The sequence below is a fragment of the Salmo salar genome, unplaced genomic scaffold (assembly GCF_905237065.1).
Source record: "Salmo salar unplaced genomic scaffold, Ssal_v3.1, whole genome shotgun sequence".
NCBI lineage: Eukaryota > Metazoa > Chordata > Actinopteri > Salmoniformes > Salmonidae > Salmo > Salmo salar.
Window position 1 is genome coordinate 94835 of NW_025548177.1, and position 19054 is coordinate 113888.

At 40.1% G+C, this 19054-nt stretch overlaps 2 protein-coding genes across 2 annotated transcripts in view; both read left to right on the forward strand.

Annotated features, from left to right (window-relative positions):
* The window catches only part of LOC106565147 (uncharacterized), a 63606-nt gene that overhangs the window by 15216 nt on the left and 29336 nt on the right, over nucleotides 1–19054 (forward strand). The gene's annotated exons all lie outside the window — the stretch shown is intronic.
* LOC106584726 (A-agglutinin anchorage subunit) lies at nucleotides 6792–18365 on the forward strand. Its single transcript, XM_045711994.1, has 17 exons — nucleotides 6792–6965; nucleotides 7311–7337; nucleotides 9577–9861; nucleotides 10132–10413; nucleotides 12040–12351; nucleotides 12493–12549; nucleotides 13066–13128; nucleotides 13268–13321; nucleotides 13820–13873; nucleotides 14068–14124; nucleotides 14253–14339; nucleotides 15914–15932; nucleotides 16041–16072; nucleotides 16181–16221; nucleotides 16883–16949; nucleotides 17335–17375; nucleotides 17640–18365. Exons 1-17 carry the CDS (start codon nucleotides 6908–6910, stop codon nucleotides 17730–17732), a joined length of 1629 nt encoding a protein of 542 aa, XP_045567950.1. The 5' UTR covers nucleotides 6792–6907; the 3' UTR covers nucleotides 17733–18365.

The following is a 19054-nucleotide window of genomic DNA, read 5'->3' on the forward strand; positions in this document are numbered from 1 at the left end:
AGAACCCAATATAACTCACATACCGCCCCAACATATCCACAAATGACGCAATCGCTATTGGTCTCCACACTGCCTTTTCCCACCTGGACAAAAGGAACACCTATGTGAGAATGCTGTTTGTTGACTAAAGCTCAGCGTTCAACACCATAGTTCCCCTTAAAGCTCATCACTAAGCTAAGTACCCAGGGCCTAAAATCCTCCCTCTGCAACTGGATCCTGGACTTCCTGACAACAACACATCTGTCTCGCTGATCCTCAACACAGGGGCCCGTCAGAGGTGCGTGTTGAGTCAACTCATGTACTCCCTCTTCACCCACGACTGCGTGGTCATGCATGTCTTTAACACCATCATTAACTTTGCCGACGAAACTATGGTGGTGGACCTGATCACCGACAATGATGAGAAAGCCTGTACGGAGGAGGTCAGAGACCTGGCAGTGTGATGCCAAGACAACAAGCGCTCCCTCAGCATGCCCCAATTCACATCGACGGGGCTGTAGTGGAGCGGGTTCGAGAGCTTCAACTTCCTTGGTGTCCACATCACTGACAAACTATCATCGTCCAAACACACCAAGACAGTCGTGAAGAGAGCACAACAAAGCATATTCTCCCTCAGGAGACTGAAAAGATGTTGGTATGGGTCCTCATACCAACATATGACTATTTTACACCATTTTAAAGACAAGACTCTCGTTTATCTAACCACACTGTCCGATTTCAAAAAGGCTTTACAACGAAAGCAAAACATTAGATTATGTCAGCAGAGTACCTAGCCAGAAATAATCAGACACCCATTTTTCAAGCTAGCATATAATGTCACATAAACCCAAACCACAGCTAAATGCAGCACTAACCTTTGATCTTCATCAGATGACAATCCTAGGACATTATGTTATACAATACAGGCATGTTTTGTTCAATCAAGTTCATATTTATATCAAAAATCAGCTTTTTACATTAGCATGTGACGTTCAGAACTAGCATACCCACCGCAAACTTCCGGTGAATTTACTAAATTACTCACAATAAACGTTCACAAAAAACAAAACAATTATTTTAAGAATTATAGATACAAAACTCCTTTATGCAATCGCTATGTTCGATTTTAAAATAGCTTTTCGGCAAAAGCACGTTTTGCAATATTCTGAGTAGATAGACCCGGCATCACAGGGCTAGATTTGACACCCACCAAGTTTGGCCCTCACCAAACTCCGATTTACTATTAGAAAAGTTTGATTACCTTTGCTGTTCTTCGTCAGAATGCACTCCCAGGACTTCTACTTCAATAACAAATGTTGGTTTGGTCCAAAATAATCCATAGTTATGTTCAAATATCCTCTGTTTTGTTCGCGTGCGTTCAAGACACCATCCGAATGGTAAAGAAGGGTGACGCGCCCAATGGCCGTTTCGTGACAAAAAATTCTAAATATTCCATTACCGTACTTCGAAGCATGTCAACCACTGTTTAAAATCCATTGTTATGCGATTTTTCTGTAAAAAAACGATAATATTCCGACCGGGAAACCCTGTTTACCGTTCAAAGACGAAAAAATAAAAACATGGTGTCGCCTCGTGCACGCGCCTCAGTCTCATTGTTCTCTGATCGACCATTATCCAAATGCGCTACTGTTTTTCAACCAGGGCCTGCAAAGACATCATTCAGCGTTTTGCCACCTTCTGAGAGCCGTAGGAAGTGTCACGTTACAGCAAAGATCCTCAGTCTTCAATAAACAGAGACAAGAAGAACAAGATCTTGTCAGAGAGGGCACTTCCTGGTCAGAATCTTCTCAGGTTTTTGCCTGCCATATGAGTTCTGTTATACTCACAGACACCATTCAAACAGTTTTCGAAACTTTACGGTGTTTTCTATCCAAAGCCAATAACTATATGCATATTCTAGTTTCTGGGCAGTAGTAATAACCAGATTAAATCAGGTACGTTTTTTATCCAGCCGTGCAAATACTGCCCCCTACCCTAGAGAGGTTAAACTTCCAGGGAATAAAGAACCAGGCGCACCAGCGGACAGCAATGCTCTGGTTTGGGTACCTTTGAATATCAAACTGAAGACCCAATTAGTTATTGCACCCCCATGTGGACAAACTGAAGTGGTACAACATGTTGCATTGCACCATTGTGGGCACTGACCCATAACAGACTAGTTTTGAATAATTTCCCATAGCTTCATAGTTATGGGAAATGTTTGTTTTGAGATGGTTAGTTATAACTGCAAAGAAAGAATGCTACCACAAACCAGCAGCATCAAAAATTCCATGGTGGAGAGAACAGTGAAAAACCAGTATCAGGGCCGTCCCTCAGGAGACTGGTACCAAGATGTCATGTCCAGTGTGTTCCAAGCTCAGATGGATCTCAACCATCTGCACACTCACTGTACCAGATTATCCCAATGAATCGTGCCATGGTCATCAACCTATGGTGGATGAACAACAAAGTCCTGACTGTATAGAAAACAACTTAACCATCAACATTTTCCAGGAACCGGGAAGTCACTGTACTGGTGATGTAATTAATCTGGCAGAAGAGGGTACTGATTAAGCAGGTGCAAGAAATAAGAACTTAACAGATTTATATATATATATATATATCTTGCATCAGTGAATCATTAAACATCTTTACAAACCCCTAGCCACCATCAACACTTATCTACATCTACAGGAAAAGTGGAGATTACATTTTACAGCAGTTAGGTCTACACTTAAATGCCACAAACAAGTAGTACAAAAACAGCTTTATTTAAAAACATATAAAGTGGATAAAAGGAGTGCAGTCATTCTGCTGCTGCCCCCATTGCCTCGTTTCACTGTGATTTTTAGCTTCAGGAGCAGCAGTGTCCCCTTCATCACCCTCTGCAGGCTTCTGGAAAGCTTTGGCCTTTGCACCCTTCTTGGCTGCCCCTTCACCCTTGGTAGTCTTCTGTGCTTTGGGTTGATCCTCAGCTGTCCCCTCTTCCCCATTGTCCTGTTCGACTTGGGCTTCTTAGCAGGGGGCACCTTGGAAGCAGATGCTTTTGCGGATTTCCTGAGTTTTGCATCCTGAAAGATGAAAATGACAGGTTTGCAATGCAATCCCCCATTTAAAATTTGAGATTCAATTTTACCATGATAAAGCCCAAATAGGGAACAGTACCCATGACAAAAGTGTAAAAAGAGTCCCTATACACCAAAACCACTTGAACAATGCCAATAGTCAGAACATTACTGAAACCACACTTGCCTCTGAAGGTTTCTCCTTCTGCTTTTTGGCTGTAGCCTTTTTCTTCACAGCTTCTAGAGACAAGAGTTAGTGATGTGTGTGTATGCATGCAATCATGGACACCATGAGGAGAAGTGAGATACCCATACAGGTCATTGAATGAGCAATGTTAAATGTCCTCCATTGCAATGGGAGTAGCTCATGATAGGAGCCATGTTGGCTCCTTACTGACTGCAAGCAAAAAACAGAACAGATTAATAAAAAGGAAAAGTTTGGCTAAAACACACCTTATGATTTAATTACTTGGGTTAACAAAGCCTAGTTGCCACAAGTAGCCTATTGAAGTAACTATCCAGTGGAGATCTCACTTAAAAAAAAAGTTTATATTGTGTTAATTCGTACCCAAATAATGTTGTGGATTCATCCTGTATAGTGATGTTACGTTTGATGCCTGAGCTCTGAGGCATGCGTTGAAATCGCAGTGTGCTGATGCTCGTATCACTTTATCAGAAGCACATGATCATTGACGTCCAAAGCTTCGTTTCGTCGAACAACCACCTGATTGGTAGAAGACAAAAAGGCTACACTGCACACACTATGGGGTTTGGGACATAATCTATAATAATTTGGCTGCTCTATATTCTTTAGACCAGCAGGTGCCACTAGTGTGCACTTGATCAAAGCCTTGAGAATTTGACCTAATTCAGACAATTAGCTGGAAAATCTCAACGCTCAAGGAAGCTTTGTTTCCCCATCACTAATCCTATACTAGTATTTGTAGTCAAAGCATAATTTGAAATAAAACAACACAAAAAAAACATCTGAACTTGTAACAAAAACAGACAGTTTCGATAATGCTTGCCATTTCCTCATTAAACATTATATCATGTTGGGTCATTGGCTGAGGTGGCCAATCAGCAGTATACTTGATTTAATATTTTTATAACAGGTATATGCCCACACCATTCTGTTGTTGGGGTACGTCCAGGGCCGGCTTAACAAAGGGGCTTCCCGGGGCTGAAGCCCCTGGGCCCAGAAGGCTGAAAAAAGTCACAAATATATACATACATTAAACAGTACATATTAGATATGTAGTATATATTTTTACTGCAACCGCAAACCACAGGAGGATTCTGGAGCCCGCTATCAATGAGTGTAGACAGCTTCCTGCTGCCACTATGCTAATCACCAGATAGAAGGAGGAGAGGTATGGTCCCCATGTGGGTAAATGGGGGGCCCTGCCTTGATTGGGTAACTGCATAATAAACTGCATAATAACTAAATGTGACTGGTCAATTATGTGAGTCAGGGGCTGGGCCCAAGAGGCAAAAAACAAATAACTTTTTTTATATCCAACCAAGGGAGCCTGTTGTCAATGTTCAAAATACACCAGAGAACATATTTAGCCACTGAGGATCAATAGTTAGGCAACAGTGAGATACTTATTTTTGGAAAGGTGGATTTTTAAAAGAAGAAGCTCGAACTGTTTGGGCGCAGACCTGGATAGTATGACAGATCTCTGCAGTAGATTGCAACTCCGCCCCCTTTGGCAGTTCTATCTCGACGGAAAATCTTGTAGTTGGGGATGGAAATTTCAGAATTTTTGGTGGCCTTCCTAAGCCAGGATTCAGACACGGCTCGGGCATCAGAATAGATTCAGGGCATAATGTACAGACAAGGGTATTGTAGGATGTGGGGACAGTGGGGGTAAACCTAGGAATGTGTAACGATGGGAGAGCTTGCATCTCTGGAGACACCAGCTAAGTCAGATGAGGTCACCCTATGTGTGGGGTGTGTGACAAAAGAGCTATCTAAGGCATGTTGAGCTGGACTAGGGGCTCTACAGTGACATAAAACAATAACTAACCGAAACAGCAGAAAACAAGCCATATTGACATTAGAGAGAGGCATGTGTAGCCGAAGTGATCATAGGATCCAATGATCAGCAATATGTGAGTCCGGGAGCCGTTCGGTAGTCGCTACTATGCTAGGCAAGTGGGAGGCATGGCATTCAGAAAGCTAGCGGGCCGGGGATAGCAGATGGGTCTTCGGTGACAACGCAACGGAAAGCCTGTTGAAACCACATCGGACAATTACGTCGGCAGACCAGTCGTGATGGATCGGCGGGGCTCCCTGTCGGCAATAAAGGGTCCAGGCAAATTGGCAAAAGAGGTATTGTAGCCCACGAATTAGTGGGTATACCTCTTCGGCTAGCCGGGAGATGGGCCTGGCTCGAGGCTAGCTCAAGGCTAACTGGTGCATTAGCCAGCGGTAGCCACACGATTGCAGCAAGCTAGCTGCGATGATCCGGTGTAATGGCCCAGAGCTTGCGGCAGGAATCCGGTGATGTGGTGGAGAAAAGCAGTCCGATATTGCGCTGTGCAGACTGGCAGGTATTGACCGAGCTATAACTGGCTGGTGACCGAGCTAAAGGTGAAGACGGTTAGCCGTGGCTAACAGTGACTACTAGCTAGTTAGCTGGTTAGCTTCTGATGAAGGTTCCAGTTATAACGTATAGAAATAGCAGATCCGTACCACATTGGGTGGGGCGGGTTGCAGGAAAGTATATTTAGATCGTGGGTGGAAAGTGAGATTAAAATATATTCAAAAAACGATGAGACCAACTGTTTACATGGGAAAGACAAACACACGTCCGACTGCTACGCCATCTTGATTGAATACTTAATCTCACCAGGTCCAAAGATGGATATTTCTCTGTTATGTAGCCGTGAATGGCCTGCGATTAGACCCGCTTTCGAGAGTCCAAATCCTTCAGCGCTTCATTAACCATCACCATCGTACGTGGATGAAGAGGGTGTTTCCGTGCCACAGCAGGTGCTTTGCTGGATTCTAACAATGAAATTGACAAATGTATCAACCGTAATCTAACCAAATAGCCATAAAATTAGGCTACTCAAATTGGCTTAAACCGCACATGGTTTTACAAACCTGATTTATCTTTTCCCGACACTTTTTCATATTTATGGGCACGTCAGAAGATGAAGTTACTTCTTCGGCGGCTGCTGCTTTTTTTTAGGAGGCATGATCAAACGGTTAATCTCAAAGTTAGGCTATATAAAAATGTTAGTATAAAAACAGCAACTGCATTCTCAGCCTACACACGTTCAATGTTATGCACTTCAAGCAATACCGCCGCAACGCACAAGGTTTACATGAACAGGCACTGTGACATTTAGGTACCAGTTAGAGCATTCAAGGTAAACTGATCAGTCCGAGTAGTGTGAACTCGCTTCTTCTTCTCTCCTCCGTTCCTTCCTTCCTTCCATCCTTTCCTTTACTGCGTTTATCAGTTTAGCTTCACTGCTCTGGCATATTATTAAACATGACTCACCAAACATAAATTAAATATGAAAGTAGAAGATAAATATTTTTCTCATACAGACAAGTTAGTTTGGTTTTAAAAATCGAATTGTCGGCAATAATGATACAAAATAACATCTGTTAAAGACAGATAGCTTGAGAACTTAAAAATAATGACCGATAAATGATTCTGAATGTTCAGCCTCTTTGTCCTCTGCAACATGACATTAGCCCACAGTTGTCATATGAGACATGTGGTTTTCCTGTGAACAAGCTCCACATCTGCTTTTCTATTGAAACATTTATTCTTTGTCCCAGTCACAGCCACCATCTTCTGTGAAGTCAGACTAACAGTATGTATGTAGCTGTCTAAATAATGACCTTGTTCATCCCTGATATGGCTGGTCGTCTGTTTTTGCTCATCCTCCTTTTCGGTGAGTTATTTTTCCGTTCCAAGTTCCATCATCTGTTTGTGCTACAGGATATTCCATTCTTCTTTCCCCTCTTTTAGTCTTTTACTTTAGAAACTCTTAATATTTCAACATGTTATGGTTATAATAAGTGTGTCTTATTCCATTGATCATCCTATTAATTTATATTTCTCTGTCATTATTGTACATTTTGTTCAGATAAGAATGACCACTGCTTGATAACATGGCTGTGAATGCATTCCAGGCTATTCTGCTTCGCCAGCTTGTGTAAAGTGTTCCCATCTCATGTTTTCTTATTTTTCATAATGGCTAAAAGAGCATGATAATGACCCATTTTGTTATGTCTAGATACCTTCCAGTACCTCAAAGCCAAAGGTCAGTAGCATTATTATGAATTTAAAGCTGCATTATGGAACATTTTGGGCTACCAGACAAAACAACGGGTTACCAAAATATTCAAGTAGTGATTGAAATATTTTCAATAAAAACGTTATTTTGATGAATTCATCGGAGTCAACATTGGTCAGCATCCCCATGGAATGCTTTCGACACTTTGTAAAATCCATGCCCCGACTGTTTGGTATACTCCGTGTAGTCCCGACACAAATCTAGGGTTGGTACCCAAGCCAGCTGGTGGATCATTCTAAATGTTCCGTTGCCAGGATGACTGTCAATGTTCTTATCCCTTGCTTTCTAGCTAGGCAACTTCGGCTAACACAGTCACGTCAAACAGTGCAGCCAGAATAACAGCAAAGAAGCTGTATTTGCATTTGTTTAAGCTGTTTTCTACAGATTTTTGGGGGGGATACATCCATAACAATGAGCTAATGACTCGATGCGAGATTTCGCCTGGCATAGAAAATGTGCTCTCTCTCCAGGACACTGTTCAGAGGAGCTAGCCAACTACAGTACACAGTTAACATAATCACTTTAAACTGAAGCTGGAATGACAGTAAACTAGCTGCATTTTGTGTTTTTCTATTGGCATTTCTTTGAATATATCCATAAAAATGATACTGATTCATGATTTTGACTGGCTTAGAAAACCTGCCAGACTGTCTCATCCCGACACATTCGTTCATTACTATGTGACAGCAGGAGATGATCGAATTTCAATATTGAAACAATGTTGCAAATATCGGAGACAGACAGCAAGGTTAATGCAAATCTCCGCTGTTGAAAACCAAATGCTAGTCTACAGTAAATGGGATATAATATCTAAATGCTTTTTACAGTGGAGATCAGGTTTATAAATTGCCTGGCTGTGCTGATGAGATAGTGGACTGAGCAGTCAAATGGAATAGTGAATAGACCATTTTTGTGTTTGCAAACGTTGCACGCATCGCCCTCGTGCGGCAACGTTTACAAACACAAAAAATAGTCTATTCACTATTCCATTTGACTGCTCAATCCACTGTGGTGACAGCACAAAAAAAGCCTCTATTTACATGTTGCATATGAGTCCATTTCACACTACTTTTGGATTATAATTGGAGTTTAAGGCTCGTATGAATGTCCTGCTTAATATAATGTTTGTCATCATTGCAAATCAACTGCATTATACTTAAAAATAACTTCAACTTCAACCAGTAAAATGGCTCTTTGGCTATCATTTGCTACAGCCTATGGCTATGTCAGTGAGTGTTTAGCATTCTAGCTAACAACTTGCTGCATCCAAAGATCACAACCAAATATAATCTTAGTGGCTGTTCAAGCAAGAATCAAAACATCATTGTTAGCGTAGGAGAGCCCCCCCAAAAGTTATTTTGTTTAGAAGAAATAAAAACGTAAATCTAGGCTATGTTGAATGGGAGCAGATGGCGTGGCTTTCTTACTGCAGCCAAGAGTCACGCGCATCTGTACGTGATGTCAGTGTGTCGTGCACTGGAATGTATGGAATGCCATTTGGGTCTTCGACAAAAAGATACACGAGAAATAACACTGTTTGATGTGTCAAATAACACTATTTGAAGCGTAAAATAAGCTTGTTGACCAATCAGGACCTGGATATGACTGTACGTCACAATCATTTAACACGTTCGTTACCTTTTTACGTAGTTATTACAGATTGATTACACGATCACTTGTATTTCATATGTCACAGCGATTCACCGATATGTATGATGCTAGTAAAGTTTTTGGTCTTGCGCACCTGCCGCTTCAGTACAAGCGCAGACACACCTCCCCACGCTCTGGGACAGTTCTGGTCAGAACAAAATCCATCACTTCCGTTGTTTGGCTGTGCCCATATAGCAACGTTCCACAATGAGCATATGTCCTGGTGGAAGGATGAAAATAAAACACATTTACTCAGAACAATAATACGTCTTTAATGAAAGACATGTTCTTAATCTTTTCTTTAAATGTTGGCAACCGTTTTACAAAAGCAAAATGCCCATCGAAGCCGAGGATTATTGTGTGATAACTCCCTCCTAAGGGCTGTTCCTGCCACGGGTTCTCAATGTTTATTGTTAAATAGACAACAGTGTCTTAATTGTTTTCTCTTTCAAACTCATATAATATTAAGTGGTACATTATCTGTATGAGTAGTTAAACATTGAAAATGAATTTATAATTCAATTAAAAAATACACTCCATCATCCCTCTGTCACAGATCTTCCTCAGCCCAGTCTGACAGTGATTCCTGCAGTCATCAAAGAGAGAGACTCAGTTCAGCTGAACTGTCAGACTCCATCTGTCTCTGAGTGTTACTTCAAAATGGAAGGGCAAGTGGAATTCACCCTACCATCACCCTGTCAACAGACACTCACAGGAACACTACTGGTGAGGTGGACAGGTCAGAGTTCACCAGCTGAGGTCAAAATACAATGTCAGTACAGTGCTACAGGTTCACAGTTTAGATCCATGTACAGTGAGCCTTCAACAGTCACAATTCAGGGTAAGAAGACTATTTGAATGGTTGTAAACAATGTACTGTTGTGCCATCATTACCATGTTCCTCTTGTGATATGTTATCATACTGTTTGTTGTCATAAACTATTACATGAAGCAATCAAGGAATGTATTATATCTCCTTAACTTCCCATACTGTCGCTGCATGAGGTAATGGACTCAAGATCCTTAAGTGTGAAGTAACAAGGAGGGACTAGGCTATCAGTACATTTCTCAAAACCACAAAATGCTAAATGCTATATTCCCCTATTCTCAGACATTCCTCAGCTGACAGTGAGTTCTACAGTCATCAGAGAGACAGAATCAGTTCAGCTGAGTTGTGAGACTCCTCCATCTCGCCATGTGTCTAACTGTTACTTCTACATAGAGGTGGGGAAGAATTTTCCAGGGTCATTGTGTACGCAGACAATAACAGGAACTGAGCTGCTGAAGAGGGCAGGTCCAACATTTCCAGCTGTGGTCAAAGTGAAATGTTACTATGCTGTAGGGAGGTCTCACACATCTCCTTTAAGTAACCCTGTCTCAGTCACTGTTCAGGGTAAGTAGGTGGTTTATAAAATGATACACTTCACTGTTATACCGTATTAATTATGCTCGTTCTGAAAATGAGATCTTCTGTCGTATTTCCTAAACGTCTTCATTTCACATAATGATAGGATTTACTGTACTTTGTACAAACATAAATGCTGACATAGTTGAACATTTTATTAATGGATCTACCATACTGTTAGTATGTATGGATTAGCTGTAATGTTTTTAAATGCAACTTTCAAAGAGACACACCTCCTCCCAGGCTGGCCGTTCTACAGTCATCAGAGAGAGAGACTCAGTTCAGCTGAGCTGTCAGACTCCTCCATCTGTCTCTGTGTCTCACTGTTACTTCTACACAGAGGGGAGAGATCCTAAACACTCACCCTGTACACGTTCACTCACGGGGACTGAGCTGCTCTCGTGGGCAGGTCAAAGTTCATCTGCTGAGATCAAACTGAGATATCTTTACACAGTAGAAACTTACTATCCATCGATGCACAGTGGTTCTGTCTCTCTTACTATTCTTGGTAAGAAATGTTATATTCAGATTCTCTTGAATGATTCTGTTTAAATCACAATCTCATCCAATGTCATTTCAAAATAGTTGTTGTGAAGACAAATATTTGAAATGTATATGTCAGAAGTAGAGTTCTAAGATCCCACGGCAAACAACCACAGAGACAGGCCAAAGTACAATCAAAGGTTCTTTATAAACTCATCTTTACACAGTAATACACAGTATCACTACGGTCCTATAAGAAACGTATAAATAGGCTGGGATTTAGGGCTGTAGGCTAACTAGAAGCAACGGGCCAAACTAAACCTTCCGAGCAGGGTTTTTTCGTTCGGTTCTACCCGAGCAGGATTAGTTCGGCTCTACCCAAACAGGGTTCGGCTCTTCCTCCCGAGCAGGGATCATTAGTTGATGGCTGGTCTGGTAGTCGATTGCTGGTTTGGTGTTCAATGGCAGGTCACCTTCTGTCCCTCGCTCTGCACCGGCCTGGCTGTGTGGTAGAGTTGGGTGTAGCCTCTCAGCTGCGTCAGGCGTGTCCCCCGTGTCTGTAGTCGTGGGGGACAGAAAATATACAATTAGAGGATGTACTGGCCAACAATTGGTGTCACACTCACACGTTCGCAACAAGCACTTTCCTTTAGTAGTGCAATAGAGAGCATTGTGATTTGTGTCTTTCCAACAGCAAGCGACCAGCGGAGACGAGAAGCTTGTCGGTTGAGAGGTCCCTGGTTCAGTTCCTTTTAACTCTAGTTCTGAGGCGTGTTTAGCGATTGGTTTGGGGAGGCAGGAGGTGATAGAGAATCATCTCAATGTCACTTTAGTCCATGTTAATCTGTGGAATCACAGCACACCATACAAGCAAGCAAAATAGTCCATGCGATTCAATTTGATTTCACACGTGAGCATGTAAGGAATTAAGTGAAAGGAAATCGTTGTAAACACACAGCACACATGATTAAATGGAACTCATAAATATAAATGATATCAAATAAGATATTCTGATACGTAATATAAAAAGAATTGCAGGCTCTAGTTTAGTAAGAGTCAGTGTCACTTGTGACATATACATTACATTCAAATATAGTGATGTAAAAAGGAGTCTCTGTTCTTTCCTAACAGATCCAAAACCAGACATTACAGTCCAATTTGATGAGGACTTCACCATCATCTGTTTGATTCCTGGATCGGTCAGTCCTGACAGCACCTGTAACCTGTATGTTGGAGAGGAGAGTCAGCCATCCTTCACAGCAAAGACCAAGAAGAGACAATCCACCTCAGCACCCAGACAGGAGTTCTGTCAATTCACTCCAAATCATAGTGATCTGATCAGTGGTCTACAGTCAGTGAGGAGTAAGGAGGTGAGCTGTGATTACAGAGTGAGCTCTGGACCAAACTCTCTCTCTCCACGCAGTGATGGGTACAGCTTTACAGGTGAGTCATTATCTAAACAAATCTATCAGGGCTGCAGGTCTTCATGATCTGACTCACTTTGATTTTAGCATCTTCTTGGTATGACTATATTCATTCTGACCAACAAACTAAATATCACATTTCAATCCCAAATGATTTCAGATCTGGTGGGAGTTCACATCAGTGATCCAACAACTGTACAGACACCTTCTATAGCAGGTAGGCCACACATTTGTGCTTTTATAGTGGGGCTGCTGTTATTTTAAAGAAAAGCATGTTTCCGCAATAAGAATAGTTGTGTAAATGAAGTGTTGTAAATTAAGCTGTTCTATAGATATGACACCAGCCTGAATACCAATGTCTGGGATCTTCAGCACAAGTAATAGAATGTCTGTGTTCATCTAGTGGAGTGTTTAGATCGTATCTATGCGCTGTTATACTTCTGCTGTTAGATAACATGGTGACTTCATTCTAGGAAGCTGTCAACAACAATCAACACCTTATCTGTCCTGAAAGACTTTATCACCTTATGAATTGGTCTTATCATCTCTATAATGAGTAGAAATATAATCTACCAGGGCTAGAAGCAAACTGTCCGTAGTGATTTTTATAGTCCTACTTTGCCCACTTTGAATAGACAAGTTATGAAGGTATTTCAAAAGGCCAACAACACCATGATGATCATTAATACGATCATGAATAAAATGCTAATTTCATTAATATGTGTTTTCTCAGTGGGTTTGACTCCAGGTCCTAGATCTACTTTGCCTCCCAGCAAGACAGTGAGTCCTACAGAAGGTGTGTTGGGCCTCTAAATTACCATCTCTGCAAATAGTAATTATACAGTCAAGAATTTAGATTACGGGCCTGTAAAATTAAGTGACCCAAATGTGAATGTAATACCTTATTCTTGTGTAATCATATTGCTTCCCACTAGTTTCAACTGTTACTTCTACCTTTACCCCAGACACCACAGTGACACCAACTACCAGTAAGTAGATCCACCAATTTTAACTTAGTTTCAAATACAATATCTTTGTTCACATTCATTCACTAAAGCTCTGACCGGTTAACTAATAGATGTATTCATAGCTGCTTGTAATTTCAGTCCAGATTTTTAACCACTTTTAATCCATCTGATTTGTAGGTAACGTGTAGTGTACTTCTCTCTTTCTGCTTATTGAAAGACCTTAGATATTACATTAATTTACGTTTGTTCTTGTGTAATATGAGTAATCTCTTCTCATCATGTTTGACCTCCCCTTTGACCCCCAGCACGGCAGTGAATCCTTTATCAGGTCTCTTAGTCATCTTAATCTAGTTAGCAAATAGAAGTAAAATAAATAGAGTAGCTTATCTTCTCCATGTTGAGTTTTTTCCCATCACAAATTTGCCTCATTACAAAAAGAGGTTGATATTTGATTGATTAAAATCAACCCATTTAGATGTATTTTTGTATAATCAGATCCAATGATTTGCTTTGCATCAGGGTCGACTGTTTGCTGTACTTTTACCACTGACACCCCAGCGAGTCCAACTGAAAGTAAGTATAGCCAATAGATTTAATTTAGTTTGCTAAGTATTTTTGTCTATTAAAGCATAAACCAGTTTTGCAAATATAGTCAAATGTAAATTCAGTCAAAGGTTAAGGATGAATCAAACAATTAATTTGTCTCTTTATAGAAATATTTGCATAAATCTGTTATTAAACTGTCCTTCTGTCTTGCATGTGCCCAGGAGTTCAAAGCTCCACAGAAAGTGATGTGGAATCAAACAGTCAAGAAAGCATTCTGGGTAAGTATCCTTTTCTAGCTGTCTTTTATCACACATATGAAAACAGAGCTGTGCACATTTTTTCAGAAGAACAATAATGTGGTCCAAGAGCTAATGACCTCTCCCGTTGTCATCATGTCACCAAATAGTGGGGCAATTATGGCAGGCAGCAGTGGCTTCTGGAGTGGGCGTGCTCCTGGTAGGATTGACAGCTGTCAGTCTCTGCAGGAGGACCAGTGAGTACATTTGATTCTGCCTAACAAATCATTTGCAAATTTACCGTGCTGACATTAATGTAAGTGCCTTTGGCATGGGTTAATTTGTCAACTCATTTTGATCAAATTGTATAGCCTGTTTGGGATAGGGGGCAGTATTTTCACGGCCGGATGAAAAAAAAGTACCCGATTTAAACTGGTTACTACTCTTGCCCAGAAACGAGAATATGCATATTATTAGTAGATGTGGATAGAAAACCCTCTGAAGTTTCTAAAACTGTTTAAATGGTGTCTGTGAGTATAACAGAACTCATATGGCAGGCAAAAACCTGAGAAGATTCCAAGCAGGAAGTGGCCTGTCTGTGAAATTGTAGTTCTTCTTTTGGTTCTCTATCGAAACTACAGTATCTGAGCTGTTACGAAGCACTTTCTAAGGCTTCCATTGGCTTTCTAAAGCCTTCAGAAAGCGGATTGAGGTGTCTCCTGTCACTGGGCAGAGTATGGTAGCACAGTTTGTCAGTGGTCTGCCTGGTGACAAAGAGATCATGCTGTTTTTTCTTTTCCTCTTTGAATGAATACACTATTGTCCGGTTGGAATATTATCGCTATTTTATGAGAAAAATACCATAAAATGTATTTTAAACAGCGTTTGACATGCTTCTAATTACGGAAAAGGAACATTTTGAATATTTTTGTCTCGAAATGCGCGCGTTACTCTTTGGATAGTGACCTGAACGCATACGAACAAAATGGAGGTATTTGGACATAACTATGGATTATTTGGAACAAAAACAAAATTTGTTGTGGAAGTAGCAGTCCTGGGAGTGCATTCTGACGAAGATCAGCAAAGGTAATACAATTTTTCTAATAGTAATTCTGAGTTTAGTGAGCCCCGAACTTGGCGGGTGTCAAAGTAGCTAGCCGTGATGGCTGAGCTATGTACTCAGAATATTGCAAAATGTGCTTTCGCTGAAAAGCTATTTTAAAATCTGACATAGCGATTGCATAAAGGAGTTCTGTATCTATAATTCTTAAAATAATTGTTATGTATTTTGTCAACGTTTATGATGAGTAATTTAGTAAATTCACCGGAAGTTTTGGGTGGGAATGCATGTTCTGAACATCACATGCTAATGTAAAAAGCTGTTTTTGGATATAAATATGAACTTGATTGAACAAAACATGCATGTATTGTATAACATAATGTCCTAGGAGTGTCATCTGATGAAGATCATCAAAGGTTAGTGCTTCATTTAGCTGTGTTTTGGGTTTATGTGACATATATGCTTGCTTTGAAAATGGCTGTGTGATTATTTTTGGCTGTGTACTCTCCTAACATAATCTAATGTTTTGCTTTAACTGTAAAGCCTTTTTGAAATCGGATGATGTGGTTAGATTAACGAGAGTCTTGTCTTTAAAATGGTGTAAAATAGTCGTATGTTTGAAAAATTGAAATTATAACATTTTTGAGGTTTTTGTATTTTGCGCAACGCACTACCATTGGATATTGGCGAGGCGTTGGCGAGGCGTCTGTCCTCAACAGGATAGGTTAGACTATATTCAATATAATTCATTTAGCCTCATTTGTTTTTCAGAGAAAACCAATTCTCAGAGGTAAGAATTCCCTTGTGAATATGATGCAGATTGTATCAACCTTTAGTTCTGTTTTGTCCATGATGAGATGTTCTTACCACAACCTTCTTATACTTTTATGTTGTACAGACCTACAGCCAGACAGGATGATCACAGACAATGTATGTTCCAAAACTAAATACATCAAACATACACACACACGACTTACAGAACTATATACATGCATGTACAAACACTGTAATTCCATTTTTATTGTGTTTCTGTTCTAGATGAATTGGTGTCTATGGGAGCGGTGAGCAGAGGAATCATGGTGAGTATTCTACATTTACAGTGGTATCTGTACACATATACCACCTGACAGAGGAGGCTGGTGGGATGAGTTATAGGAGGACGGAATCATTGTAATGACTGGAATGGAATTAATGGGACGGAGTCAAACAAATCAAACACATTGAAACTACGTGTTTGACTCCGTTCCATTCATTCATTTCAACGATTACAATGAGCCTGTCCTCCTATAACTCCTCTCACCAGCATCCTCTGCCCTCTGACTGTCTGATCTGAGGATCAAGACCTTAATGTTTCATTAGTAGTGCTTCAACATATGAATGTTCAATGTATCAAACCAACAGCTATATTTATTTACAGATTAATATGGTAATTTGTATTTATTACCAAATAAGATGTTTTTACCCAAAACAGTTTCTTAATACATTCATTATTGTTAAACCCTGTAAATGTGTTCCTAAGTAGGTACAGAGTTTAGTCGTACAAATAAAATTTTTAAATCAAATAACCTACATCTTGCATTGGACATGTGTAGACCTCAGAATGACACAAAACCGACAAACACTTCCTGTGATACAAAGGAGGGTGCAGTTCATGTCACGAGTTAGATTAGAATAGACAGACAGTTTGATAGACTGGAGGATAAAAAGTCTCTCTCTTCTCTCCCTCTCTCTCTACTACAGGTGGATTCAGGAGATGCTGGAATCGATTCTCAGATCACTTCTGTACTGTTCACGTTCACGCCCTCAGGTTTGTCCCTCAGATCTCGGGACCATCTGCAAGTGCACAGCTACTGTACATGCTTAAACTTTGGGCCTAACCTTATCAACCTTATCAAAACGCATATATGACACTTAAAACAGAAATGAATGTGTCAGAGCATCTGTGGAGCATGAGAATAGAGCTGTAGATCTGCAGGGTGGTTTGAGTCATGAGGAGAAGTGTGAAATGACATCAAGCCTTGTTACTTGCACTTCTTCTATTTGGATGTTACCAACGCAACAGAGCAAACTCGACTAAGTAACTCACATGCAATGTAGACATGTAATATACACACGATCCACCCTCAAACACACACTCATACATACATACACAACCTCTTAATCATGGAATTGTCTCTCTCTGTGATGTGCAGGTAACGTTGATGTGGATACACAGGCATTTGCAAATAAACATGTAAGTACAGCACAAATAATTGCATGGAGTATTCTTATATCGGTTGTACTATTCATTGTATTATATTGTTATATTATTATTATTATTTATAGCATTGTTTTCACAGACAGACGGACTCGAGGATACAAGTATCTCTCTTTCTCTCACTGTGATTTGACTTTCAGTTTAAGATTGGTCTTACATCCTCATAAAATACCCCTTATGAATTACATTAACTGTACTGTAGATTCGAAGCCCTAAAGTGAATCTGTTTCTTTCCTCTAGTCTGACACTTACCATGTATACAGCTCAATCCCCGACAGACCAGCAACCTCAGCCCAGCCGGATGGGTTGTACAGTCTTCTGCAGACACACTGACACTACACCTCTGGCTTTCTGTAGCTATGTCTCACACAAATACATTCTATCTCACACGACATCCATTGTTTATCACACATCCAGTTACTGTAAATAAGTTGCTTAACAGGTAATATATCTACTGTATTACACATAGACAACTGGTTTCTGTTACATGTCTATCCATAATATCTGTTACTGTGTTAATATATATATATATTATTTTTTAGGGGTCCAGGGGCATAGTCCCCTTTGAGCATTTTTCTTATTTCTTTCCCCTAGTTAATGCTAAATCTACTGTATTTATGTATTTTACGTTGACTGTGTGATACCTCCTTCCATAGCGGTTGGATACAATTAATTTCCTGTTGGGCAAAACATAATCCAAAACACAACCAAAACAAACTGCAAATGCATCCAACAAGTTTGTTGAGTCACAAGCTTGATGTATTTATTGGGTGCAAAGAATCAAGGACCAAAATACAAAATGTTTGACTACCTTAATACACTATAAATGAGTTTGTCCAAATACTTGTGACTTTTTCAAATGTGGGGACTATATAGATAAAGTGCATTTATATCAAAACGGTAAAACATACAATGCCTTCAGAAAGTCTTCACACCCCTTGACGATTTCCACATTTTGTTGTGTTACAGCCTGAATTTAAAATGTATGAAATTGAGATTTTTTTTTGTAACTGGCCTACACACAATACCCCATATCGGGGTGGCAGGTAATCCAGTGGTTAGACCGTTGGACTAGTAATCGAAAGGTTGCAAGATCGAATTCCCGAGCTGACAAGGTAAAAATCTGCCGTTCTGTCCCTGAACAAGGCAGTTAACCCACTGTTCCTAGGCCGTCATTGAAAATAAGAATTTGTTCTTAACTGACTTGCCTAGTTAAATAAAGGTAAGGTCAAAGTGGAATTATGTAAAAAAAAAAAGAGTGTCATTGAGTATTTAACCCCTTTGTTTTGGAAATCCAAAATAAGTTCAGAAGTAAAATTCTGCTTAACAAGTCGCATAATATGTTGCATGGACTCACTCTGTGTGCAATAATAGTGTTTAACATGATTTTTTAATGGCCTCATCTCTGTACCCCACACTTATAATTATCTGTAAAGTCCATCAGTCACGTAGTGAATTTCAAACATAGATTCAACCAAAAAAACAGGGAGGTTGTCTAATGCCTCACAAAGAAGGAAACTTATTGTTTAAAAAAAGCAGACATTGAATATCCCTTTGAGTAAGGTGAAGTTATTAATGGATGGTTTATCAATATACCCAGTCACAACAAAGATAACGGCATCATTCCTAACTTAGTTGCCGAAGAGGAAGAAACC

Coding starts and splice junctions, on each gene's coding strand:
- LOC106584726 (XM_045711994.1), top strand. CDS start 6,908: ATGACCTTGTTCATCCCTGATATGGCTGGTCGTCTGTTTTTGCTCATC. Junction 12,550..13,065: donor ACAGACACCTTCTATAGCAG/GTAGGCCACACA, acceptor GTGTTTTCTCAG/TGGGTTTGACTCCAGGTCCT. Junction 17,376..17,639: donor AGGCATTTGCAAATAAACAT/GTAAGTACAGCA, acceptor TCTTTCCTCTAG/TCTGACACTTACCATGTATA.